The sequence below is a fragment of the Battus philenor genome, unplaced genomic scaffold, assembly GCF_028537555.1.
Source record: "Battus philenor isolate CCGP_79_NKW_IND1 unplaced genomic scaffold, ilBatPhil1.0.hap1 SCAF_2, whole genome shotgun sequence".
Lineage (NCBI taxonomy): Eukaryota > Metazoa > Arthropoda > Insecta > Lepidoptera > Papilionidae > Battus > Battus philenor.
Genome location: NW_027181682.1, coordinates 7101896 through 7129790, shown reverse-complemented (window position 1 = coordinate 7129790; position 27895 = coordinate 7101896). Strand labels below are relative to the sequence as shown.

Genomic DNA, 27895 nt, shown 5'->3' with positions numbered 1-27895 from the left:
TTGACATGGTTTCGAACTATCATAACTATCATATCTAGTCTCAACATTATATGTATAGCTCAACATCATTTATAGCTCAAGATAATATCTATAGCTCAACACCATATCTATAGCTCAACATCATATCTATAGCACAACATCATATGTATAGCTCAACATGTATCACTTGTGTGAGAAAGGTTTAGGTTTAAACACAACTAGGCAAATGGTATCATGCACCGCACGGTAGGCAGTAGGTAAATTATAAAAGCTGCCAATTGAAAGTTTCTGTCAACCACTATTCCTCATTTAAAGAATTCATTAAAACTCGCTCTCAAGTAGTTTTCTTAAAAAAAAATCGTTAACTTTTTACAAAATGGCGTAAGTGCAAAGTTAAATATGGTGCACATTTCGATGAAATGAATATATGATTCTGACTTAACGATAAAAGATCTTAATTAATGTAGTAAGCATAATAATCTTATGGAAATATAAAATAAATAAATATTTTAATTAGCCCAAAACTTTGCGCAATAACGGTGCCTAATAAATTGACAAAGTAATTATTTTATTAAAAATACAAAGTAAATGACATGCGAAAAATTAGCAGGGGAGTCAATTTATATAAACCAAACTCATTTATAATGCACGATATTATTCTTTACAAACTACAAAAATAACAATCGTTAGTTCAGATTAGTACAAAGTAACTTTTTCTTCGTTTATTGTATAAACGTGATTAAGATTCGCAATAAAAATATCAAATTTTACATATTAAAATATTATGTATGTAAACGTTTCGATGTAAAATTTAAAAACAAAATATTGACTTGCAACATTACCGAGTCTGTCAGCTGAGTTTAGTTTACGTTCATTTACGTCAGTTTACGTCAAGAAAGCAATGGTGGTGTTGATCTGAAGATTTTACTAGCTATTGTTCATTGCATTGGACGTTTATTTTTGTCCTATTAATTGTTCAGTTGCGTTAGAGAAATTATATTATAAATATACAGTTATATAATAGAGCTAAAAATGTTTATAAGGGCTATTGAATAATTCCCGTTTTGTTTGTGTAAGTATCTTTGTTGTTCAAACGCAAAAAACAACACGTTCCATTTTCACGGAATGAAGTTATAATTATTATTTTATAAGTAATATTAAAAATATAGTATGTATATTATAACGTATACTGGCCATATATTCACAAAGAAAGTAAAAATAGTGTACTAGTTTCCCTAACATTGTTATGAATAATTAGATAATTTGTAAATCTTTTTCTCAGTATGGAATCCTCTGGGTATAAATAACAAATATAATATAGCAAATGTCAGGTAATATACAACAAAGATAAGTCGATGTTTTTAACATTTTTACGATTTATTAAATTTATTACATAATTTATTCATGTTAATAAATCAGAAATTTGAGGTCAGCATGATAAAGAAAATCTAACGTTAATAATACACAAACCAGCCAGAAGTATATTTGGGCAATGGCAATATTTTAAAAATTAAATTTATTCAATCTTTTTACAATATGATTTATAAAATACTAATATATGATCATATTAAAATACAAATAAAATATAATATACAACTAGTCACTAAAAACTAAGTTTGGTCACGATTCACTCCAACATTGCTGTATTACACAAATATTGTAACACAAAAGTTTATAAAATATTTGATTTTAATTTATGGATGTGATAAATTATATTAATTTTTTATCTTTATATACAAAAACATTATTATCATTGGAATTTTTTATAATGTTAAATTAAAACGCTTTTGTTACAGCTTTATTTTAATTAAACAAAGCTACAAAGTACCATGAGACTGGATTAATTGATTATTAAAAATAAACCACCAATATGTTGTATGTATTCCATGTTGATGCAGGTCTTATGACCACATATGATATGAATCTCACTCTACAAAGGCAAGTCTATCTATCAAAATATTCACTATTATTTATAATTTAATGTAGTTTATTGATGTTTTTTTTATGTATTTTCAGTGTTGCTATTCTAAAAACTGCAATAGAGCGGAAAACCAAAATTCCTGCAACTTCTCTTGTTCTTCTTGTGAGTGGGGGTGAGGTGTTACAGTCTGACCACCTTGTTTCATCTTATAGTGCCGGCACAGATACTAATCCTATATATATGTTCAGCAAACCTTCAGTAAAAGATAGTCGGATTAAACAATCTAGTAAGTTAATTACATTAAGTTTCTAGCAAATTAAATGTCATTTTCTCTTATGGAGAGAATTCATGGATTGTTTTATAGTTATTAATTAGGGATGAGATTTTGAGAGGCATTTCTTAGTAAATAATTTAGCAAATAATTAATTGCAATGTAAGATGACAGATTACTTGTACTGGTGCAAAGGTAGAAATTCCTATAAATGGGAAGTGCAGGTGACTTAAAAGTTAATGTTATCTGGAGACAGCAGATCAAAATTCTTTGAGCCATAGTAGATACACTCTGGTCTTAAATGATGAAGTGCATCAACCACCATGCTATTCCCAAAGTCTAGCAAAAGATCTGGCTAACTCAAAAATGTAAAAGAAATGGATTTAAATCCATCCTAACAAATTGGTTGGTCAACTGACCATACAGTATAGTCTTAATTGGCTAAAGAGGTAAAGAATCCAGGGACTGGGCAGTACCCAGTAGCAAATCTGCAATCTGAGTAGATGTCTAGGATGTGCATATAATTGTCCTGGGATTTATCACAGATAAATAATAATATTAAGAAATTGAAATATATATATATAGAAATATATTTTTAATTAGGTAAATATGTATTGGATTTTCAATCTGAGTTCATCACAGGTAAAATATCAAAATATTTTTATATTTGAAGTTGTAAACTATGAGAGCTTGAATGTTGGAGTTAACCTGGGAAATGTGGTAATTTTTATCATGCTAAAGTAGTCTTTGTCACCTCTGAGTGTTATTAGTTTAAGTCAAAAGAGCATTGTCTCTCTGTAGGATAAGCTCAAGTCTTGTCAAACTAAGGCTGACTACTCAGTGTCTAACAGTGTTATCCATTTATAGATATTGTGTTTGCTCATTCTCTTATTTTTTACATTATATATTATGATAGGTGTATTGGAAATGAACGCTGGGCATTTTAAATTGTTATGTTTATGTCGAAATAAAACATGTGTTTAGTATTTTTATTGATTATCCATTACATCACTTCCAGAGAATATGCTAAAAAATAAAACAAGTCTGTGTTTTATCACATATCCATCCTATACTTTTTAGAGATAAGTTGTTTTTTGCTGGTGCAAAAATGAATTTTAGTTAATATGTTTGTTGTGCTAAACTTTTATATTTTCGTTCAATGATGTTCAATATATGTTTCTATCATATTTATTCACAAATAGATATCTGTTAATGGTTTAGGTGGATTTTAATTTTCAAAATGTTTCTGTCCCTTTGCCATGATAAAAATTTTAATGCTAATATTATGAGTACAGAATTTTTTAAAAGTCATTGCCTTATAATATTTTGTTTATTAAATGTAATAATTCAATTATTTTTTCTTGACACTGGTAAAGACTCTATATTTTTTTTCTTATAGTGGTGGGAGATCTAAGTCCAATAGTTGAATTAAGTCCGGGAGCTTTTCGAAGTGACTCTCGCAGTGCTTTTGAGGGGAAGTCTATTGCCGATCTAATGAGTTCTGTTGAAATGTGTTGTTCATTACCTCCAACTGTACACACAGTTATATCATGCGCAACATTAGCACAGCAGTTTAGTGATCTTGCCCATGAGGTGTCGAGAAGCTGTGAGCAATTGGTCCTTGAACAGCATTTGCAACACCAGGTGAGTTTTACTTCTATGTACATGTACATTATATTTTTTGAACATACTATATTTGTGACATAAAAAGCCACATATTATATTTCTAATGCTGTATTCACACTGCAGCTACTTTTTGTGAAGTAAAATTTTTAAGTAATATTCTACAGCATCTGATAGCAATAGTTATTTATTGCTGGTATATGTTGCTATGTGGCTATGTTTGTATACGTTAAGGATTGTCACCTTGGTTTTTAATCAATAACATTGTTAAATGAAGTTTTACCTTTTAATTTAAAATGAAAAATGTGCTGTTGCTATAATTCATTTTTAATCATCCATGCCAACCCTATTAGCCATTGGTTGCCTGAAGTTTGAGAAACATACACCTGGCAAATAACTTATTGATGAAAGTTACGATATGTTATATTTTGCTAATTTCTGTTGTGTAATAGGTGACATGGAAGCATCGAGTAATTAAAATTCAATAAGAGGTGATAAGCCACAAAAGCTACCAATAGTTCCCTTGTGTTGACCATGTTGCATAGTGTTACTCAATAGAAAGTATCTGGAGTGTAGATGAATTTTAGCTACCAGGAAATATTTGCTTTTTGATATTTTGAGTTCTGTTTATACACATTTACTATATGTTAATTTAAAGCTGTGAAGCAAGATACCCTTATACTAGTTTTATCGTTTTAAAACTTATTTATTCCCTAATATTAAGAAGTAGTGAACTTTTGATAACTTCAGCAATAATCAAAATTCAGTAATTCTACATAATTAAAAACTTGAGTATCTAGGTAACATTTGATTTTCAATACAAAAATTGTTATCTTTCAGGGATGGGCAGCTGTTGTTGCTAATTTGGAAGATATATATAATGAATTTTGTGAACGGTCAAGAAGTTTTAAAGATTCCTTTCGAAAGCATCGACTAAAAAAGGAAGAATATCACGAAATGCTAAATACGTGAGTAACATAATAACTTGAATAAAAATTCTTAATGCTTTTGAATATTTATATAACCTTTTAATTCAGTTACTCGCCTGTACTAACTGTATTTACGTTTTAGCACTTGCTTTGTTAACTATATGTAATAGACATAACTATATATACTCCCAATGTGTACAGTAAAATAATCAAAATATTTAATTTTGAGAAATAGGAATTTTTATATCCCCAATAAACCTCGACCTTAAGTATCTATATAACTTGTTCACCTTGGATTTTAAAAATGATGTTGTAATAGTTATATTTTACAATAAGTCTTTTCTAACATTGTTGTGTAAAGTTTGATTGTTTTTATATTTTTTTTGTTAATTAGCCCTGTTAGTTGGAATTAATTGAACAATCTTTTTTATAGTCTCAATGATGTTTTGAAATCTTTGAAGAAGATTCCAATCCTCCCTGCGCTTCAATTACAAGCTGAAGCACACAGGTTTTCAGCATTTGATGTTTTTGAGGAAACAGATTTTGAGGGCCACCATTATAGGATTAATCAACCATTGGACAATAGTTCTGAAAACAGAGCCTACCAGGATTTTGGTGTTGACGCTTTCAAGTTGTCAGAGGAAGATGGTAGAGTTTATTTCTTGTGCGAAATAATTTTTATTATCAATTCTTTCATACTCTAATACATTTGTAAATATTGTAGTGTTTAATCAAAAAAATCCATCCACTAGTAAAGAAGGAGTGGAGTCTGCAGAAGTAATGCAACAAATTGAAGAGTCTGATGAAGGCATTATATTTAAAGCAAGTTCTTTTGAGAACAAGGAGGCACCAACTTTACTGCATTGGATACTTGCACAGGGGAATAAAGCTTCTTTGCAAGACATCTTAGACTATTGTGAGAAAGGATTAGCTTTGGTAAGTTATTATTTTTAGTTCTTACTAAATATACTAAACTTCTTAGATCAGACATTCATAACTATTCTCACTAAATTCGCTTTGATTTCTTGCAATTGCTAACACAATTACACTGGAACCCTTCAGTTTAGATTTAGTTTGGTAGGAAAATTACTATTGCCGACTAGAAGTTAGCTAAAGAACAATTTATGGGGGAAGGGAGGTCGAGTAGACCATTATTAAAAAATCCATATTTTGAAACTAAAAGCTCTTGTAGGTATTAAGCTAGGGCATAATATTTTCTTAGTATCTAAGAATTACCAAGAATGAATTCTATGAAATTACAACCACAAACACCCGTGGGGATTATGCAAAGCGGTGGGTGGCGGGACAGCTAATTTACTAAGTTTTTTAGTAATCTAATGCCTAAAAAAAAGTCTTGAACCAAGTTACCTTATTCGAATTTTTTTTTATTACATGTAGATATATGATATAGTATTAATTATTTTTTTAGATTGATGCAGAGCCTCTAAAAGAAAGAGAAGCGGAACTTTATCATATCTTGGAGTATGCAAACATGCATGGACTGAAGCAAATAAAAGGTATTGAGGACCGTTTGTATGGACTGGACCAGCTACTCTGTGAAGTGAAAAAAATTGAGCGGGACCAGCATGACCAAGCAGCATCTCTTATACAGGTTTAAAGCTCATTTTGTTTCTTAGATTTATTCGCTAATAATAAAATAGGTACCAAAAATCTAAAAAATCAACCTAAAATTAATACTTCTAATTTTAAATTATGCCTTATTAAATATTTTTTAATATCTACATATGTTGTTCCATTTACACTAATACTATGCATTCGTATATTATATATTCCACATAAATAACATTTTATCACCACTCTTGATATTTATACTTAAAAGAAAAAGTACAATGATTTATATAACTCTAAAACCGTATATCTCAGCCGAATTTATTTCTTATTGAATAATACGTCTACTGTTATAGATTTCCGTTACAATAAATTTAACAATTAATATAACTATAAATAACAAAATAAATTTACAATAAGTTTGATTCAGCAAAAGGCGTTATTTGGTTTAACATAAATATGATTGCTTGTGCTAATAGTTCAGGTATGTTAGATTTTAAATGTATATCATAATATAAGCAATATAGCACTGTTTTTTGAGATGTCTGTGATAATGTTGACAATAGCTCCTCAATTACCGAGGCTGATTGAAGATTGTTATATATACAATGTTCTAGACTTTGTCAGTTGCTGTATTATTTGAAGATGCTTCGAGACACTTCATTTCTAATGTAGTTTTAAATATGCTTTTACTCCTAAAGGCAGATCAAGACTGAAAAATGGGCTACTTGTCTTGTTCCCTCTGCACAAAGTGACATTTCAGAAATCTAGCTGGACGAAATTCAGAAAGTGTTAAATGAAACGCGAATATTAGCAAAGAAAATTTTTTAATGAAAATTCTTCGATTTAAGATATTGTTAAAATATTTACACTAAATCATAACAAGTGTAGGATAAAAGCAAGATTAATAAATTAAACATTTTATTTTAATTAAATATAAACCATAGAATGTTGTCAGATAAGTCTTCGTGACCCATTTTCTCTGAAATTAATCAAAGTATAGCATCAGCGCGTATATATTTATCAGTTTTAATTAAGAGATCAAAAACTTTTCTACGTGGTATCGGTAATTTACAACACTTTAACGTTAATTTCCTATAAGGTTTAATAGTTAAACTCGATTGAAAACATAACTAAAATCTCTAGCTTATTAAAAATAAACATGTATATTTTATATTTCATTTTCGTGCCGTAAAAGGTGTGCATATTACTATGTTACAAGTACATTTACACACACTTACCTGTGAAACGTTCTTGAGTATAGATCACTAAACAAATAATTATAACATATATATAACTCACTGGGAAGACGGTGAATAATTTAATCGTAATATACGCTCTCTTAAACATTATCTAACGAAATATCATCACTACCACCCCAACTCGACTTGTTATTGCTCATAGGGCACCGACAAATACCTAGTCTAGTCATAAGTCCTGTTACAAAGAAAATATCCGATAATTTTTTGGGACTATGTAGAGTAAAAAAGTTATGTTAACGTACTAAACTAATTATTCAAAGTGTCCACCCTTAGCTTTAACGCACGCTTTTAAACGGTCGGGCCATACGTCGGTTTCCATTAGAAACTTGGTCACTGCTGCCTCCAAAGATTTCATGAGCGACTCAATATTTGAGTGATGCTTAGAGCAGTCTATGTCCTCTAGCACAGACCACAATTTATAGTCCAAATGGTTTAAGTCTGGACTAGCTGAAGGCCAATCATCAGCCTTTATGAAGCCTGGGTCATTTTTCTTAAGCCAAATTAGGGTAGTGAGCGCTTTACGACCCGGGGCTGAATCCTGTTGGAATGTCCACACTTCTTTTTTGAATAAGGCGTTGTTGAGAGGTTTAACTACCTTTTCTAACACGGTATCTTGTAACACTTTAGCTTAAGTTATCACTCCTTTTTCTCAAAAATCGAGTCTTGTAACCCCTTGGTAGGTGACACACTACCAAACCATGACGTATGTTGGATGAAGCTTCGCTGAATTTTGACCACTACCTCGGAAGCTTCTTTAGAATGACACTCGATCATTTTGTTTGTTGTAGTGCTCCTCGATGGTTAAATTTTTTTCCATTGGTTAATAGAATTTTTCAGTGTCTTTTGTCCGCGTATCGAAGTAACAAATGTTTTGATCTTTCGACTCTCTTCTATTTTAGTGCCCGATTTAAGGTATGTTCTGTGTATCTCCGGTAAGCCTCTAGACCTAAGACTTGTTTGATAATCCGATATAGTGTCCTCGGCGGGGATTCTCATTTATCTGAAAGGATTTTCTGCTTGACTACATTAATGGCCTGGTTTGTTCGAAAAAACCGCGGTCGGCCGTATCTCTTACGGTCATCAACAGACACGGTTTCAGTGTACGTTTGGGTGGTACTATACACAAACATTCGTCTACTCATTCTATTCTCTTTAGTGCCCCACTCTTTTTTCAAAAAAATAATTTCTAAACAAAAAACATGTAATAATGGCGGGAAAGAAGTCTTTTTTTTGAAAGAAAAATTTTTATCGTAGAAGTCAACGTTCGAAATTCAAATTAATGATATTTTAAACGTATTTGAACAGTCACAGAATTTATGGCTAAACTAGGTATTTACCTGATTGTTATGAACTAGATAGATAACAATAGATACAAAATAATTTAAGCATTATGTATTAATTTGAAATTTCTAATTTTTGTTCTGCTAGATTATTAAAACCTTTTACTGCGCTTAGGTGAAAATAATGCCTTTTATTTTTAGTGTCTGATAAATTGTCGCTGATTTATCGCTATTTTTGACATTTAAAAACTTTTGCCTTGATATTTTATAGTATCGTGAACGATTAAATACTGCGTGTGATCCGTCGGTGCTGCCAACATTGGTGCAATCTCATTGTTGCCAATTGGAAAAACTATTAAGTGGCCATCAAGTACTCGTTGATATCCGGCGCCGCATCGCTAACTCCAAGGACGAACTGTCACATATTCTGAAAGCTAGATTAGAGTAAGTAAATAAAGAATTTTTTTGTCTGTACGTGTTACCTGCGTGTTCGTGTTCTTTTGTTTTGACTATTTACTGTTTATTTCAAACACGATACGTGACTGAATTTTCATGGATTAAGGCGTGTATGAAATAAGAAAAAATATGTTAATATACGAAGTCAATAGAAATGAACGTTATGAAGGTCTTCGAAAAACTATAAAAATAGAAAGAAAATGAGAACATCTTCTGGAGCAGTGTTTCTTAACGTAGGGCCCACGCCCCACAAAGGTGTTATTTGATTTTTTAGAGGGGTAATTCGAAAATGGAATCAATATGAGTTTAAGCCTTCTGCTCCGGGCCATTTAAATGCAATGTTAAAAGCAAATTCTTATATAAATATAAATGTATACAAAATAAATTTGAAATGCTGCGCGTAAGAATTTTTAAAAAGCTAAGGTGAGGCATGGCATAAAAAAGGTTAGGAAACACTGTTCTAGAGTATAAAACTTTTTTCAATGACTACTTTTATATAAATATTTACTTGGTGTTTGCAGGGCGGTCTTGATGATCGAGAACTCTATGTCGGTGCAGGACGCGCACGCGATGCTGTCGTTTCAGTGCTTCAACCGGCTCGCGCGGTACTTCAGCATCGTGTCGCAGCTGCACCGCGCGCCCGCCATGTTCGTGCGGGCTGCGTACGAAGTAGCTAGACGTCGTGCCTTTTCTACGTCGCACCTCAAGGTAACACAATTTCTCCCAGCCTGAGAGGGCTGGAATGCTAAACGGGTATTAAAGACAAGTGGCAGCCCAAGCAGAAGTCCTGTGGGCCCTTGATACTAGTCACTCTATGAAGCGTAACCTAAGCCATTCTGGACCACTTTGGAAACCCACCCTATGAGGATCCCCAGGTGTGCGGCTCCATGGTAGACCCGACGGATATCTACCCTGGCGTTACAAAAAACTCGGTGCTAATTATTCTAATAGATTCAGGCGCTACCTCGCGGAAATCCATTCTAACTAAGAAAGGGACTAATATATAGCTACTTCCGCTATGAAGCAGCAGTCTTGCAATGAAGTGCACCGCCCGCCAGCCCGCTGATAATGCGCGTGCGGTAAACTATGCGAAACATAACTACCACCATTATTCTACTCTACACGTGTTTCACCCCTCCACGGGCACCCTCTGGAGATGTACACGGGGTATCCTCATAGATTAACGGTGCATAACGGAAGTAGCTATATGTTAGTACCTTTATTAGTTGCCAATTATTCATAAGCATAAATTTTACTGCTTTCAATACATTGCTTTAAAATGTTCTTTTGACTTATCTATCAATTTAGGAATACCTATGCTAACATATTCCTAATCTATTTATTTTGCTGTCCCCGAAGTTTCAAAACATTAGGTTATACCAATGTTACCAATTCTTTTCCCAAAACAATTAATTCGTGGTTGGAACTTAGCCGTAACGCTATTTCCATAGTAAGATCAATATATGTGTTTCATCATCACATTTTTATTTGAGTTTTTGGAAAATTGTAGAAAGTAGAAAGGCAAGGGATCTATGAAAAAAGAAGAAAGTGAGTGGTCTATGATAAAAAGTCTGGGTACTTTACCTTAGTGTTATAACAACTAGGCGGCCTCCCATTCCGATGACACTGGTATATAGCGGCCCCAGCGAGCCCTCGAACTTCGTTACCTTAAAAGAGGTTTTATGCTAAGAGTACCCTCTAACCCAGGAAATCTATAAATAACATGCAGTAGTGTAAGTCAGGTAGACAAACTTGTATGCAATGGAGAGTTATAATTCATATCTAACTTTTGAATATTTGAAAGAAAAAAAATTGTTTCAATTTATAACTTTTTTTTACCAGTATTAAATTGTTGTATAATAAGAAACCTGACTTTGTGCTGTGAATATATTCGTGCAGTGATTCTTAGTTAAGTAACCGTAATTTGCTGAAAATTATTAAACGCTATCGTGCCTCGCAGCTGGGAGAATAAAGATCCGTATCAAATAGCGGCAACCCTTTCCCTACTGTCTGCGTTTAGTTAAAGCGAAAAATAAATATTGTAAAAAAACACTAGCGATACAAATTAGAATTAATAAAAAAACCGTAATTTGCTTTTACTGATTAGTAATTACTCAAAATATTTACTAAACTTCGAGCCTTTATAATATTTTCTTGAGCAAATTATGTAAAGTGTATTGAATTAACCGACCGCGCATTTAGTTAAGGTCAAGGAAAGTCGCCGGATGCGGGCATGCGCAAGACATTAATCGCAAGTCATCGTGGTAATCTTTGGGGAGGTTTATGCATTGCAGTGGCCATCTTTCGGCTGAGGAGGAGTAGAAGAAAGTAGTATTTTGTATCAATAGGAGAAAAAAACCAGATAACTGAAAGTTTGAAGCCTCAGTTAAATTTTCTAAAGGTTTCTCAGTTATATTTCTTCCCACGCAGGCGCTAAGAATTAAGTCGCTCCTAAGAATATAACTAACAATTCTTAAAATTGTTTCTGTCATCCTTAACCTGTCACCTGTTTCATTAGTATATTTGCATTATTGATTACCAATACATTAAACATTGATAAATTTATAACACTAATTACAATTATACTCATTTAAAATATGATAAGATACTTTTTACTTGAACTGTTACCTAATATTACGCATATATCAAATGTATTTAACTTTGTTATTGTTTTAGTACTTAAGGTATTGAATAAAAGTTATATAAATAAATTATTTTTAACAGTTTTGACTATATAAAAATAAGATCAGATCAAAGAGAAGAAAGATATGATCGGAAATAATGCAATTATTTAATAATAAATTTTGATTTAAAATGCTTATTCACGTGCAGAATAAAGCTACAATTTTTATAAATTTAATACAAAACAACTTTCGTATTTGGATTCTAGTGGGCAACGGATCTCGCTGAGAAATTACAAAAGATTCACGAAGAGGAAGTAACTCGTCGTCAAGAATTCAACTCCCTGTTCGACGGTCATTTTTTAAAAAATTTGTTCCCCGGCATGACCGACCTGCCGCCTACTTTTGCTACGCAAGCGCCTCCCGTGTTTGATGGTCTTTTGCCGAAGATAACGGATGAGGATGTTCAGTTCATTTCCAATATGTTTCCTGAATTAACTGAAGATGTACCTCAGTACAGCATGGAAACCATTGTAAAGTTCTTTCAACAGAGGTTTGTAAAAATATTAATATCTTGGTTAGGCTACATCTTTAAATAGACTTTGAAATATTTTTATAAATTTAACCAAAAAAAAAATTTTGGTATTTAGCCCTATATACAATATTTATGTACGTTATTATTTTGACGTTTTTAAATTATGTTTATTGATTCAAATTATAAAGGTCTATATCTAAGAACTCATGACGACTTTTGTTTGCCACTGAACAATCTTCTTAAAATTGTTTAAATCACACTTAAAATTAAAAACTGGAATGACGCTTAAACTTAAAAATTAAAAACAAACTTTTCTTAACGGTTTTCCATTTTTTATTACAGGCTATCAGCTTCAGAACACAGCGAGAAAGACATTGATATTCAAGTGGATTTGGATAAGTATGATTCCATAGCAATTTGTGATTTAAATTTGTGATTGTAAAATGTATTATACATTTATTATTTCATAAAACAGGAATTTGGTATCGGAGACAGAAACCGGCGATTTCGAGAAAGTGGGCGGACAGAGTGCTTCTCTGAAACAGAAAATGGATATATCTACGTCATGTGTTCCCGACACCATGGCTGTGTCGACGGTGACCGAGGTGCGAACACTTCCAGTTATATTGGAAAATGTTGAAAGTCCGCCGAAAAGACAGGAGGAGTTCGAAAACTCAGAGTTTTACATTGAGGAGTCGCTACCGTCCAGCCTGGACTGGGGCCGGGGAGACCGACAGGTGCACTTTGAATCTAGCGTAGACAATTGCCTCGCTCATGTAACACCCCGGTGTCTCTGTTGTCATTTTATTTGCTGACCTAGTAACTTACCGGTGAACTGTTATTAATTAACTAACATATTAGTTAACTAATTTAAAATTATGACAGTCTTTATTGTTATAACAAATATAAGAAAGAAAGTATATGACGGTCCATTATAAAACGACAATTTTTTAATAATTTTGTTTATTGTTTCAATATGGTTTTATTTGGGTGGAGTTACAACAACTTGTTTTCCCCCATGTCTTCACCGGCCCCATGGAATCCTTTATATTATTATTATTGCTGCTTTATGATTTTTTATTAAATTGTCGCCCACTATTTGTTTATTAAATGTAACTATAATAATGTAATGTGTACTATAGGTTGCTGTTTGTAACTATATATTAACAAATTTCATTAATTTAAAAGGACAATATGGATACACATAGAACAAATATGGAAAAACTTCAAGACTTTCTATACAAAATATGTACGCTATGCAAAGCAAACATACTTTACATTAAAGAAGAATTAGTGAAATTAAAACTTGAGATCGACGAACAGAAGAAATACATGTCCGGAAAATACTTAGAAGTTTTTGAAGCTTGGGAAAAAAGCAACGAAGAGGCTGCTACAAGGTTTCGAGAGCAGACACAAAGATTGACCGTAGACCATGAACTAGAATTAAGTGATATGAAGGCATGCCTTACTGATAAAGATGAAATTATTAAATATCTGACCAAGGAGAAAGAAGAGCTGAAAGTACAACACGAGTTGTATAAAGAGAGATCGGAGACGGAACGACAGAATTTAACAGATTTACTCGAAAAAACAAGTGAACGCTTGAAAGAAGTTGAAAAGAAACTAGAAGAATCTGAAGCACAAAAGCAAAAGATGCATTTGGATTTCAAAGCAGAAGTTGAGTCCATGCGTTCAAGGTATGATAACATTTTGTTTACGTTATACACTTTATTAAACTTAGGAAAATTTTGAATAGGTCTGCTTAATACTTAAACATACACATAAATTGCCAGTTTTACAGTGTTCTATAGATTAATTTTGAAAAGTGTGCGTCGGAGTTTCATGAATTAATGCTCCACAATTTCCTTTTTTTCTATCAGACATCGAAACGCACGGATTCACGACACCCATATACGGTTGTAATACTTTTAACCTGCACTAAGCGTTTTGCTAATACTTTTATACTTTGAACAGCCAAGGAAAGAAACAACCTACCAACGTTGATGTTTTCAGCTATTTATAACTTGGGAGTATTTAAGTGAAGATTGAATAGGTATTTTCTAGGCATTGTTTCATCATAGACCTCATAGTTTAATCGGGTGGGACAGAGGTCAAATGCTTTACCTAAAACCAATAAAAAGGTTTACCTAGGTTTTGAAATTTTAAGAAAATAACCTTTGTGTAATATTTTTTAATTTTACTTTGATCCTTTTTATTATTATAGTTTTACAAGGTTAGCCTAGATTAATTATTTAATTGGTACTTAAGATTATTTTTTATACTTTTACTTTTGTTTCTACGACAATTTTGAGTGTATTTCGTCGTTCAATAAATATATTTGTTTTTGTTATCATATTGCTACAAAGTACATTCCTTTCGTGTTAAGAATTGTGTAAAAAAAATAATAATACGTCATTTAATTTTTTAATTGAAAAGGTTTAGATTGGTGGCCCTTACTAATATGGATCGGTCTCCTTCGGAATCGAGTTTAGAGAAGATCGAACGGACTGATGTGATAGAAATAAGTAATCACAATGCCATAGTAATGCAGACGAAAGAGAACGCGGAGGTTGAAAAAGAAGAGGCAGTAAGACTTGCGGTGGAGAAATGTAGAGCCGAGTGCGAACACAAGATCAACGCGGAAATATCTCTGTTGAAAGCGAAGTACGACGCCGATAAGCAGGTATTTACATGAGAATATTTATTATCTAACATAAGCTAAGTCTGCTTGCTTCTTTATATTGTAGGTGCCGAGTTTATTTTTCGTCACTAAATGCCACACTATAAGAATATTTAGATTTTTTTGGATTTATCCAAAAATCTTTGGCCCGCTTTGAGTATTAGTTTTTTTAGGCATATTATATTCGAGGACGTCCACCTCTGGGGTCGATAGTCGACCATGTTAAGGTTGTTGGAAGATGCTGAATACCGGCCGTTTCCAACCAGTGCTAAAATTTTTGAGGGAAGTCTAAGACGTTCTACAGCTTAAATGATGATGATTTCAATTACGAAAAAGCGATTAAAACGGCGAAAAAAGCTTCACGGGGAAAAAACCTTTTATTAATGAAGAAATACATGGCAATTTTATATTTGCACAGGTTAGAGTGATAAATAGACGAACAATACCGTTAGACGTATCCGAACAGTGGGAACAGATGGTTATTTGTCAGCAATATTTGGACTAGGGCTTATTATTACTTATTATATTATTTGTTTATTATTCCGTACTATTCAACAAAGTATTTTATTACTTTAAAATATTAGAGCATATATTATATGTAATATATATGTATAGTGATGTCCTATAAATCAACTTCAAGTCGGAATCGGGTGAAAGGGCATGCAGTGGCTATTTACAGATATTTATTAAATACATTTTTAACACTTGGTTAAAGATAGACGTGATAAAAATTTTGAGTATATGATTTGACAAAAGTGCAATTCTCATTTAATTTTGTCTCATCGTCAAAATATTTTGCTTTTTGACATTCTAAATATACGCGTTAGACTTTTAGGCCAGCTATTACCTGTTCTGTCATCGGATTACGGCTTGATTTTTTGAGACAACATGTATATAACAGAGGATAGTGTTTCATAAACTTGAAATTTACTTATATAAAAGAAAAATGTATACTTAGGTGACAATAAATGAGGTGACGCGTCGCCTATTGTCGGAGAAAGACAGGCAGTTAGAGTTGGTACGCGAGCGCGAGCAGGCTCTGGCGCGCGAGTGTAACAAGTACCGCGAGACCATACAGCAGCTCACCGATCCTGACACCAACGACTACGATGCCCTGCTTAAGACGCAGGTGCTATATTTTATACTATGCGAATACAGATGACTATAGTGACATCCTAAAAGTCTCACACATTCCTGTGGATTTATATGGATTATCCAGTAATTGTATTTTTATATAAGTTATATTTAACACAGTCACCTACCAATGTATACATTTTAAATAAAGCAACTGTCTATTTTCCAGCCGGCTCTTCTCAGCAGACTATCATTCCGAGCCGACGGTAGTTTACCACTTATAATTTTAAAATGATTAACGATTCAAAGTACGTGTACAATACCCGGCGATAAATATTGCATATCGACCTTTGGAAAAGACAAACGGCTAATTTCGGCTTCGTAGAGTATTATCTCTCTCCCACACAACCTATGTGACGTTTTGTCAGACGTGCGTCGATGTGCAATATTTATCGCCGGGTACTGTAATTTCCTGTCTGAATAAAAATATACAAAATTTTTTATATTAATAATTATTAATGTGAAATACTGAAGAAAAAAACTTACTAAAGATGACCGGAGCCTTTAAATGGTATAATTCCCACAAATTGATAAGAATATTCATATTAGTGTATGCGTACGGTTACTGGATAATCTGTGTAAATATCCAAATTAATCAATAGCAATTTTAATATCAGTTTTTTTTAACACTACTACTTTTTAACAATGTTAAATAGTGGAAAAAAATCTAACTACCACTAACCCACTTACTACACTCGTGATATTTTGAAAAACAATGTAAATATTGATATATTATCCGTAATAAAAAATATAAATAAATGACACTGTAACTCGCACTATTTGACAATTCCGTTGATGTCTGACTAGTTACCGGCAATCCACGTGGCGCTAGTGTGCTTTTTCGCGCGTCTTCTAAAACTTGTTAAGTCTCGGTATTTGTATTGGAAGTTTTCACCACCATTATAAATAAGAAATTCTGTTTTTATAATCATAACCAAAATATATGATTTGGAAATATAATTTAAATGTAACATCCAGTGAAAGAGTTTCTATATAATTATTATATGATACATACCGATACATAATTATGTATGAATAATATAAAAAATATAAGTATTGGAATATATTCATATTGCTTATATATGTGTTTAATACGTTTTTTTACCGTATTTATCGAAGATTTATAGGGATACCCGATATCACTTCTTAAAATTAAATTAAAACAGAGGTAGAAAGATTTGTTTGCTTCCACGAAAATTCACTGCTTTGCCAGCTATTCAGTACCATGCCTATTCACATAAAAATATATATTATTAGATTTATTAAGCTTATTTAATTTAGGCATAATTTTATCTTGAATAAGTACAAGTAATTTTTTTTTATTTAACATACCTAAAACTATTTTTCTTTGAAACCAATAGAGGGAACTCATAATTCTTAGTAATTCTTACTTGAATATTTTTAGTGTCTTATTGTTGATATGTGTTGATTTATATAGATTTTGTAAAAATTTTAGCTTGCAACAATGGAGAACGAGAAGGCAGCGCTCCAAGTGCAAGTCATTGAGCTGAAAAAAGAGTTGGAAAAGAAGAATGACGAGGGAGATAAGAGTAGGGAAGATGATAGCGAAGGAAGGTACGTTGTAAAGACTGTGATTTAATTACACTTAAACCGGTTTCTGTGCGGTGAACACGAACCAAAGGAAGGGAGAGGGAGAGAGAGTTTTCTTTTAATCACCGCAATATTATTTTATTGATGGAATAACAATTGTCGAGTAGTTTCTATCCATTGGATTCCACATTGTTTGGAATTTGATGCCCAATTCCTGTTTGAATTTTCTATTGAAAACTTTTTTACCCTTATAACATTCCACGTTATACCCAGCGGTAAACTAAAATTGCCGCTGTCGGGTTTAAAATTTATTACTTTATTATCAATGAACCACCGCCAAGCCTTAGCCAAAATTAAGCGCTCTCATAAAACATGTGCCCTGAAATTTATTGTAAAAATCGTTTGTTTAAAAATAAAATTGGCAGCAATAATGATATAGTATTTGAAACAATAGACAAGGGTTTGACAGACCCATAAATTATATGGCTCGCAGAAAGTGAATATAATAAAAAAATTGATACAATATTTGCCAGTCTTTATACTGCCTTGGTTACTAGAAGCTGTTAAGTATTGTTTATTTATGAAGTGCTACAAAATGACGAAACAACGAGAGCGTAGAAACTGGGATAAAATACAGATACTAAATGAACCGGGAAAGTCTTGAATATAGATTGGCAGTTTAGTCAAAGTTTCGAAACGTACTCTGTAATTTACCGCTTTCATTTGCGGAGACTGATTCTCACGGAAATAAAAATAGAACAGAAATTGTCTGACTATAGATCGTCAGGTCAGAAAACTTCTCCGCGACTCCTCTGTAAGTCCGCAAAAAACATCTAAATTTGCTACAGCTCTTTCTGAGGACATTTTAAGTCACGAGAGAGGAAACAAATCACAGAAGCTTGTCTAAAAAACTGCAAGGCCAGAAAGAAGGCCTGGTTCTCTAACAATAAATCGTCTATGGAAAAATCGTTGGGATCAACATTTCACAGAAGTTCGGTATAATACGGTTTAATCTGACAAATTCGATTTTGAAATCTGTTATATTAAATACAACCACATTAATTAAGAACTTATTTTCTTTATAAGTTACCACAGATATTGAATGGTCGACCACATTGACTTCGTTGAGCGATCCAAAAATAAGTGAAATCGTTTTTATAACGCTTGGTCTTCTTTTGTTGTCTTTAAATAGTCATGTATTTCGTTATTTCTTAATCTATAGGTACTATATATTAGTGAAAATAATGTATTTATAGGTCGTCGCCAAAGCGCGAAGAAGGGCGACGATCACGCGCTCGTTGCCACACACCGTACGGACTGGCAGCTGGGACTCTCAGCTTGTCTTCTTGCTTGCCGGGCCACACAGTGCTATTACTTTGGGACCCGGCACATTTGAACTATACAGTCATGCAGGTGAGATAGCTATGAACATACATCTATTAGAATTGGAATAATCTATATCTTCCTGTCTATCAAAAACGGTATCAGTGTATCCGAATATCAATATTCAAGTTTCTCGGGGTATGTCACTTCTGTGATTGTAAGAACCCAATGAAAGAATCTAGTTGCAAGTTGCAAAGTTAGAACCTCATTAAGTTAAGTGGTCTAAAATGTCATTATTAAAATTGGCATGCACTTTTGAATCGTCAATAATTTTAACGTTATAAACTCAACAGTTGCTGTCAACAAACCAAGTTTCATGCATTTAGATCAATTCAAAGCTCTTGAATTTTATATTTAACACTAAGAAAAGAAGGGCTAAGATATCTTGTGATTTTAATTATATATACGTGCACTCAGACCCGTGATGGATTTGTTAACTCTTAAAAGGCGTAATTTCAACTTAATGGCTTTATTTATATTTCATGTGCCTGTTTCTATTTTCCATATAAGTTTTTGAATTTTAGCGCATAAATTATGTGTTATTAAATATGTGTTGTGAAGCAACCGTTAGTTAGAATAACAATTTCTTTAAAACATCGTTTAAAAATATAAATCGCCTCAACACAGCTCTTTTTTTTTTGAAAAAAAAAACATGGATATAATTCCGTCGGCACTGTCAATGACACAAAGTGAAAAAGAGAAAATTCCATGAAATATGTCGATTATAAAATTAGCTTAAGATAGTATAGAACCACAAGCAATACCTATAGATATAATATAGAAATATATGTAACAACGAACATTTATTTACAGGAGGCCTCTATGATGTACTTCGTGCACAGTGATTGTCTTCCCGCGTTAGATTTGAGTATCGAGGTAGCAAACGAAAGTGAAAGACGGCTCTACACCGTAGCAACAGTGGAATCAAAGGAGTTTTGTTATGCTAAAAAGGTACGCATTTTTTATATTGATCCATTTGTTCTACTTTATGATGTCGGGTTGACGAGATTGTATGTAACGGTAAATTTATTTCGCAATAACTCTTTTATGTGGATATCACCTCGGCTATTATTATTATCAAGCGCAGCATAGTATGTCCACCTACGAGGTGGACAGAGATGATCTTGCTTCTCATTTGTCGTATTTGACAGCGAAAAGCTTTAAAGCTTTATTTTCAATCATTCCGTATAAAATGATTATTCTGGAATATATTACATTCATTATTTTTTTCTATTGGAATGTGACAGGCCAATTACTTCTAGCAAGGACAGAAAGTAAACAATAATTAATGTTAATATGTAGTAATCTACCTACTCTCTCCCTTTTTTAGATTAGACGACTTGTTAAGGTCAAGGCAAAGTAAGACAGGTTATTGTGCCGATCTTTGTGAGACGCCTATGTCTTACATGGAAGTCTATCGGCTGTAAAGAAGAAGAGATACATTAACCCCTTAAAAACTTTTACACCTATCTGTCATCGTGTATGTTTCCATTCGTTTTTAGAACGGCAACCGGTATCAAATGCCGCGCGGGTCGCGGTTCTACCGCGTACGAGTTCGTCCGTTGCGTCCGCACCTGGCGCTACCGCCGTGTTGTGACCATAAACACAAGCAAAGTAAGTATGCACATAAACATGTTAGATCATAACCCACTTGTTAGAATCTCTGCTCGACTTTAGTGATCACTTAAGTTGTAGAGAAATGAAGTGTTATAGTATTTTTAAACCATAAAATATAACTTCATTACTCTAAAAAATTTATAAAACTGTCATATTATACATTACACATTTACAAATATTTTGATAACTGGCAATCGGATATTACGTATGCATATTTAATTTATGTTAGGTGCTGATTTATTATAGAGAACACTTAACTCGCAAAAATCACAGATGTTACGAAATTATTATATTTAATGTTCTTGTCACAGATGTTTAGGTGTTGGCTATTACGTAACAAATTTTTGGATTGGAATGAGTCTATAATTTCGGACATGACAATTTTTATGTTTTAATTGTGAAAAAGACTATATATTGAATTACCATTGAATACATTATTAAAATGAAAATACTTTCTTGATTAAATGTTCCAATAATAGAATAGAATGTTTATTGATTTATGTTCAAGTGTTGTTATAATTGTTTTATTAATGGATAGAAAAAAATTGTGGGATGTCGTATAAAGTCCATGTCGCAAATAAAGTCCTGAGATTTTAGAAGTGATTAATATAATTTTCTTATTTTTGAACAGAATCTTGTATTGATATAAATAAGTTTATGTCTAATTACGTTCAAATGTAAAAGAACGATTTCAATTGAAAAACTTTAAAATTTTAAATGTTCTTATTATAGATATATTTTTTTATAGAAATAAGTACAGGTGTTGACTATGACAAAACACGTTTTTTTGGACTGGAAAATGTGGAATTTATGGAACAACACTTTTTTACAATGCGAAAGTAAACGTTTCATCTTTAGCGTTGTAAGGCATTTTACGAATACAATGAGACATATAGATAACTGTATCACTTAGCGCGAGCGTGGCAGATAAATACAATACCCAGCGATAAATATTGCACATCAACCTCAAGTAAGAAAATTGGCTAATTTGGCTTCGTAGAGCACTATCTCTGTCTCACACTACGTATGTGACGTTTCATTAATTAATTACTTCCTTGTATTAATTTATTTGCGTGTGGCTCACAACTGCCTTCTCCACAATTTATTAGCGAAAAGAATAACTTTAATTAAATATGCATCCGATTATTCGATGGAAAAAGGTACAAGTTTTGAAAAACTTTGTACAAAAGTTTTGTATATAACGAATATAAAATTCATTTAACTTTACTTTTTTAGCTATGTTCGTTCGCTTTACAGATAGTTAACTAGCGCTTTGATTAGTTTTGCGTTTAACATAGTTATATTAGTTGCACACACACACATACACAACACGGCCGTTTTTTAATGCGAACCACGCTCGTTTCATTGCAGATGCAATGAAGGGCAGCGTTTTCTCCATGTTCGCTGAAAACCGACCGCTCAAGAAATGGTTGACCTACATGCATGCCCCAGGTCTCAGCTTTTACTTCACTTCGTTCCATTATTCTATACGATTTCTAAATTTAAATCACTATTAATTGTAGCTGTATCATTTGCACATTTTTTTATTTAGTTTGTATATAAAAATATTAACTATTAACCATATGTAAAGCAGTGTAAAAAATAATGCACTAACATTGTTAATTTAAAAACTCGATGTCATTCTAATAAATTAATTTCCTTTGCATACTTTTTACAGAGTTACTTTAAAATATGTTTTTTTAAGGCCATGCTGATGAATGTATTGAAAGTACTTTGATTTTTATCATTTAAAAAATAAAAAGAAAATTATTTTCATCTTTTCTTAATACTTTTATTATAGTCTGTATGTAAGTGTCCTTCATTACCTTTTCTATGTAAGGAAAAAAGGAAAAAGGCGTGATTCACAAGACGCACACGAGATACTTAAAAACAGACGAATTAATATTTGTCCACTTTTTCCATCTTGTCATTCACATACTAAGCGCTAGCACGCACACTATACTGTAAATTTTCTCTTCTGTGTCGTCTCCTTAAGTTACTCTTTCCTAAAAGCTGTTTTGCATGCAAATAAGCCATAAACATTCTATGTATCACTCACAGACATAAATTTCTTTATACAATCATTAATATTTATGTAAACACAAGAAATATGTACCGTTTGGCAGATGTTGCAAAATCTGTCGATACAAGTCAGTCGATTACTTCAAACACAGAAGAATTGAGCAGAACTGGAGAGGTTGCAACGGCTACCCTCATAAATTTGGAGTCGCCAGTGGAAGGCGATAGCTCATCATCCGCGGCGCAGGCATCAGAAGATCAACTGGACTCCATCGAAACCAGCGAGCAGTGGAACAGTGCTAGGATGCAGATGTCTACTGTTAGCGCTGTGTAAGAAATAATATCATTCATACATTATTTACATGCTAAATTAAGATGGGATGAGAATTTATACTAAGCGACAATTTCTTAAGATTATTACTATTAAAAGTTCCGCTGCAAAATCATGTGTTCCAGATTTAAATACCACCACCATCTTAAATCACTAAGTGTTCGTCGGCCGCATAACCTTACCCAGATATGTGCGTCGATTTTAGTCGTCAACTAAGAAATTTTAACTTATCTTTGCAATTCCAGTTTTTTATAATTACATTAGGTGAAAGTGATGCGTCGTACCAGGATGATATATTGTGTATACTTATTCAGCGATAGTGCTTTTCCTTTGCCGCTGGCGGCACTCTTTATCTGAAGAAAAACAAAACCTATGTTGATTAGATTTCGAGGAACGCTCTACAGTCATTGTTCGGTCCAGAAAAGATGTCCAATGACTTGCAGCTGTTTGCCGGGCAGGTAAAATTACAAGTACAAATTTCTGGAAAACCTTGTACCGGGCAGGTAAAATTACAAGTACAAATTCCTGGAAAACCCTGTACCGGGCAGGTAAAATTGCATGTACAAAGGTCTGGAAAACCCTGTAGCGGGCAGGTAAAATTGGCCAAGAACCCAAAATTGTTTATTGCCACCGGACTTCGTCGACATATTGATAAACTTAAAAAAAAACAAACGTGGTTTTAATTATATTTTTTATTATATTGTGTTTTTATTATATTGTGGGCTGCTCATCGCCACGTCAACGTGCTAATCTACTTGACTATGTCAGTTATTTTCCGTTGTCTACGGATCTCCTAACTCCTAATTTGATCTTGTAGAGTAATCCAGCGCATAGCCCTCTCCATTTTTTCTCCCTTTTAGACGGTATACTTTCGCGAGTGTGTCAGAGACCTTGACGTAGAGTTCTTATGACATTCCAATTTTTATTCGTAAGATTTACAGGAATTTTTAATTTGTTCGTAGATATTTATTATATAAATATACTGTCACTAATAAGTCAGTAAATGAATTTTCGCACAACGCCAAAAACCGAGCTATATAGCGACCTTAGCGAGAACCGAGCGGAGCTTGACCATGACCGTTCTGACATTCTTCAGTGCCGTTAGCCATTATCTTATCAGTAGACAGACGCCCGCTGCAAGGCGTAAGCTTCCTTAAAGATTACTAACACCGCATGCATCAACCGGCTTACGGCGCCCTTAATCATGTCGTCGGTCCACGTAGTTCTATATATTTCAGCGCAGTTGCAATGTTTGTTGTACGTTTGTTGCAGTACGGACATGGAATGTAGCGTGGGCCGATGTGTGGGGGCCGAGCTGGAGCTGGCGCAAGAGGCTGCACCCTGACAACGCGCGCAATCGCCCAACACTCCGCACATCTAGTGCAAACTCCTAAATAATGTCTCCTGTGAAACTTACGAGCACTTTACCCAAGTCTTCTCATCTCCGGCTTCTCGGACTCGAAGAGGCCCAAAGCTAGCGCGATTGGCCGATATACTTTTTCTGACGGTAGTCCGGCATTGAGTTAACCTCTTACGTTATGAAATTAAATTTAACAGGTTTTTATTGTATTTAACATTGTTCAGAAATGCATTTCTTTCAAATTAGCGATTCTGGACCACTGAACGTCGTAGATTTCAAAGATTTGATCATTAATATCAAATTTGAGAGTGCCACCGAAACTGCTGAACCGCGTCGAGGCAAAAAGGGAGGGAGAAGGGATGGCAGAATAGTTTGTTCCTTTCTGTCAAATGTAAGGCGCGGTTTCGGCAGGACTGTAAAGAGAAATGTCAAAAATTTATAATAAAATTTGTCATTCGCTATTTATATACATCTGTTGTTTTTTAGTCTATATTAATCTATGTTTTTTATTTAAAATTAATATCTTTTACTTCTTTCCGCACTATAAGTCAGTAAACAATTATACTCTTACTTTATTAATTAAAAAAAACATCATAAAAGGATGTGTGATAATAAAAGGTTGGGAATCATAGTTAAATTACATATCTTCATCTAGCTGGGAGAGGCTCTTAAAATTTCACTTGGTATTATTTATTATCCTGTTCTTGAAGTGTGTAATGGTTACAGACGAAGAAACATCCACACTGCAGAGTGATGTAAAAACTTTTTTTAAGGAAAGTGAGTTTCACAGCGACCTAACAACGGGCACCTTATAGGAATTCTCTGCAGAAGAGCTTTGGATAATGAATCACTTTAATAGAATCAAGTCATTCACTTTCTGTCCTGATGCTTATCAATGTTTTCCGTTATTGCTTCAAATCTGAAAGTACAAAACAATACAATACTATGGAATGTCATATTTTTGTCAAATCATATATTAAATAATTGATATTAACTACAAATGAAGCTTTAATGGGCAGATAAGTGCAAAAAAATATATAAGTGAACACTGGGTTTTTCCTCTTTTTTTAGTCAATATATAGTGATCGACAAGTGATTTGAATGCAAGGATTTGCTCAACAGAGCAATAACCTAACGGTTATTTTTTAAAATTTTGGTTTTTACTAATACCAATAGTGTTTGTTTTATATCATATATAACATTTAAAGTACTTCATATATTTTTTTCATAAGATATATCAAAATTTTTTGAATTTGTAACAGAACATATACCCTATTCGAACATTAAAATATTTCCACCTAATTAATGTCTTCCAATGGCTAAGGTTACAAATGTATAAGGTTTGGAAAACATTATTCAAAATGAATTGGCAATTCGTTTTTAAGATGCATTAAATTTTAAAATTATCGTTCGAGATCAGATTGTTCGGATGTTTATATTTACTTAGAATTACAAAATATATAGAATCGGCTTCAATTAGCAAATAGATGAATAGATTTGATTGATTCTATAACCCCATATAAACAGGTGTAGTTGTCTCACTCGCACAATCAGGTATAGTTGCCCGTCTCGTTCATTCCCATCTCTAGATTTTTCGTTACAAACGTGCTTTGCAATAAGCTAACACTTAAACTGTACGTAAATATGCATTCGGATATTTGATCTCTGAATATGACTTAATGGTTAAAATTTAGCTGGAAGCGTTTCAAAGCAAAAGATTATCTTGGATATTCATTATTCATTTAAAATATAAGTTCGTCTCTAATATGGAAGTATGTACACACTTCTATTTGAATTATTATTAAAGTGATATTTTCTCAATAGTACAAAGTTTTGTTTAGTCCTTTTCAAGAAAATGTTATATATTTCTTAACATTTTATTGGAATTATTCTTTTGTTAATTATTTTTGTATCATTTTTGTGTTGTGTATTTACTTAAGTTTTATAATACTAAACATGTCTGGGGTTTAATTTGTTTTAAAGGCTCTGTGTTAGTTCGTACAGCACAAAAATTACGATTTTAAACATAAGATATTTTGGTTAGTCTAATTTTTTATATTGGTGTGTTTAAAATATTCGTGTTAAAGCAAAGGTGACATCTGATATCTTTTTAAATAACTCATCTTACTTTATAGCTGTCCTATCATTAAGTCTACAATCTTGATATCTAAGTCATAGTAGGTATAGTTGGACGTGTTTGTTCCTCAAGATTCCTCCTTAGAATTTCGCGTTTAATAAAGCGTGTACAGGCTTTTAAGCAGAACGCGTTGACGCAAAAACAATCGATCTCGCTTCAGTTACAACGTTTAGACTCTTAATAAATCTGGCACCTTAGGTATAGGGTTAGGTATTTAAGTATATACATCACAGTTTCTTGTTTTAACCGCACAGATTTGCGTCCGATGTTGTTTCCAAGCGGTTCTCGTGCTAGTTTATACACAATAATGCGCAAATTGCAATGTTGTTATGTTGTATGTGATAAGGGGGCATTGCTTCGTGTTGATATTTGTTTGTGGCCTTATTGTAATGGCGCCCAACGCGGGGCTCGTTGTCTCCTGCAAACTAATGAGATATCGCCACGGATCGGGTTCGCCGACTGCTGTGATAGTACGTGCTGTGTGCTCCCCTCTAACCCCCAACGATGTTACGAACGCGAAACAATAACAACTTTATAATTATGATTTCACATTGGGCCTATAGTTAAGGACGTAAATAATTCAAATATCGAGCTAAATTTAAGTAGGCTTTATTATGTCACATTGTTCACGTCTTATGGCCCACATTTGGTGTTCAAGACATTACTTATAGGATTCTCCATGAGGAAAATTGTTTGTTGATATCACGTAAGGAATAATTATCCGTTGTAGTAGTAATTAGCAACACAAAACGCAAAGTGATAAGCAGTAAAAGATTTTATTCATGAATAACCAAAAGTTGTAAGAAAAATTGTTTTAGACGTACGTCTCGTAGATAAGGTGGTTCTGGTTGTATCAATGATTACTAAACTTTTAATTGTAAAAGCTAACCTTATTGTTATTTATCATAGTTCTCTATATCAAGCTTCAATAATATTTAAAAGTTTTACTAGAAAAGAAAAGATCAAAGAAAGGTTTGATGTTTTCTTTTCAGGAAGAATTTTATTATGTATGACACTCAGATGTGCTGAATTAATGAAACTTATATTATAATATGAATGCTCCATAGTCGTCAAACACACCGAGACTTATTTTAATACGCGGAGTATTTTTGCTTTGAAATATTTTGCGATTGCAAAAATGCATAATAAATTTAATGTGTGATCGCTTTATGGACTATTTTGTAGTGACCAATTTTATCGTTAGAAATAAAAAATATGTAAAATTGACAATTTTAAT

General features: G+C 32.9%; 1 protein-coding gene across 2 annotated transcripts; it reads left to right on the top strand.

The window, feature by feature from the left end:
* The first annotated feature begins 884 nt into the window (after window positions 1-884).
* Atg17 (autophagy-related 17) lies at window positions 885-27895 on the top strand. 2 transcript variants are annotated; one of them, XM_068764848.1, is made up of 22 exons: window positions 885-1051; window positions 1776-1917; window positions 1996-2186; window positions 3571-3815; window positions 4635-4762; window positions 5157-5371; window positions 5448-5659; window positions 6153-6335; window positions 9106-9278; window positions 9812-9998; window positions 12181-12464; window positions 12789-12845; window positions 12922-13051; window positions 13635-14143; window positions 14883-15129; window positions 17717-17835; window positions 19068-19224; window positions 20008-20145; window positions 20697-20808; window positions 22183-22263; window positions 22938-23160; window positions 24434-27895. In XM_068764848.1, exons 2-22 carry the CDS (start codon window positions 1850-1852, stop codon window positions 24504-24506), a joined length of 3732 nt encoding a protein of 1243 aa, XP_068620949.1. In that variant the 5' UTR covers window positions 885-1051; window positions 1776-1849; the 3' UTR covers window positions 24507-27895. The 2 variants fall into 2 exon arrangements, with proteins under 2 accessions (XP_068620949.1, XP_068620950.1); XM_068764849.1 differs by lacking the exon at window positions 22183-22263.

Excerpts from the sequence above, each read along its gene's own strand:
- Atg17 (XM_068764848.1), top strand. The coding sequence starts at position 1,850 with ATGTTGTATGTATTCCATGTTGATGCAGGTCTTATGACCACATATGAT. Across the intron at positions 9,279-9,811 it reads ATTCTGAAAGCTAGATTAGA|GGCGGTCTTGATGATCGAGA; the intron begins GTAAGTAAATAA and ends TGGTGTTTGCAG. Across the intron at positions 23,161-24,433 it reads ATGTCTACTGTTAGCGCTGT|TACGGACATGGAATGTAGCG; the intron begins GTAAGAAATAAT and ends CGTTTGTTGCAG.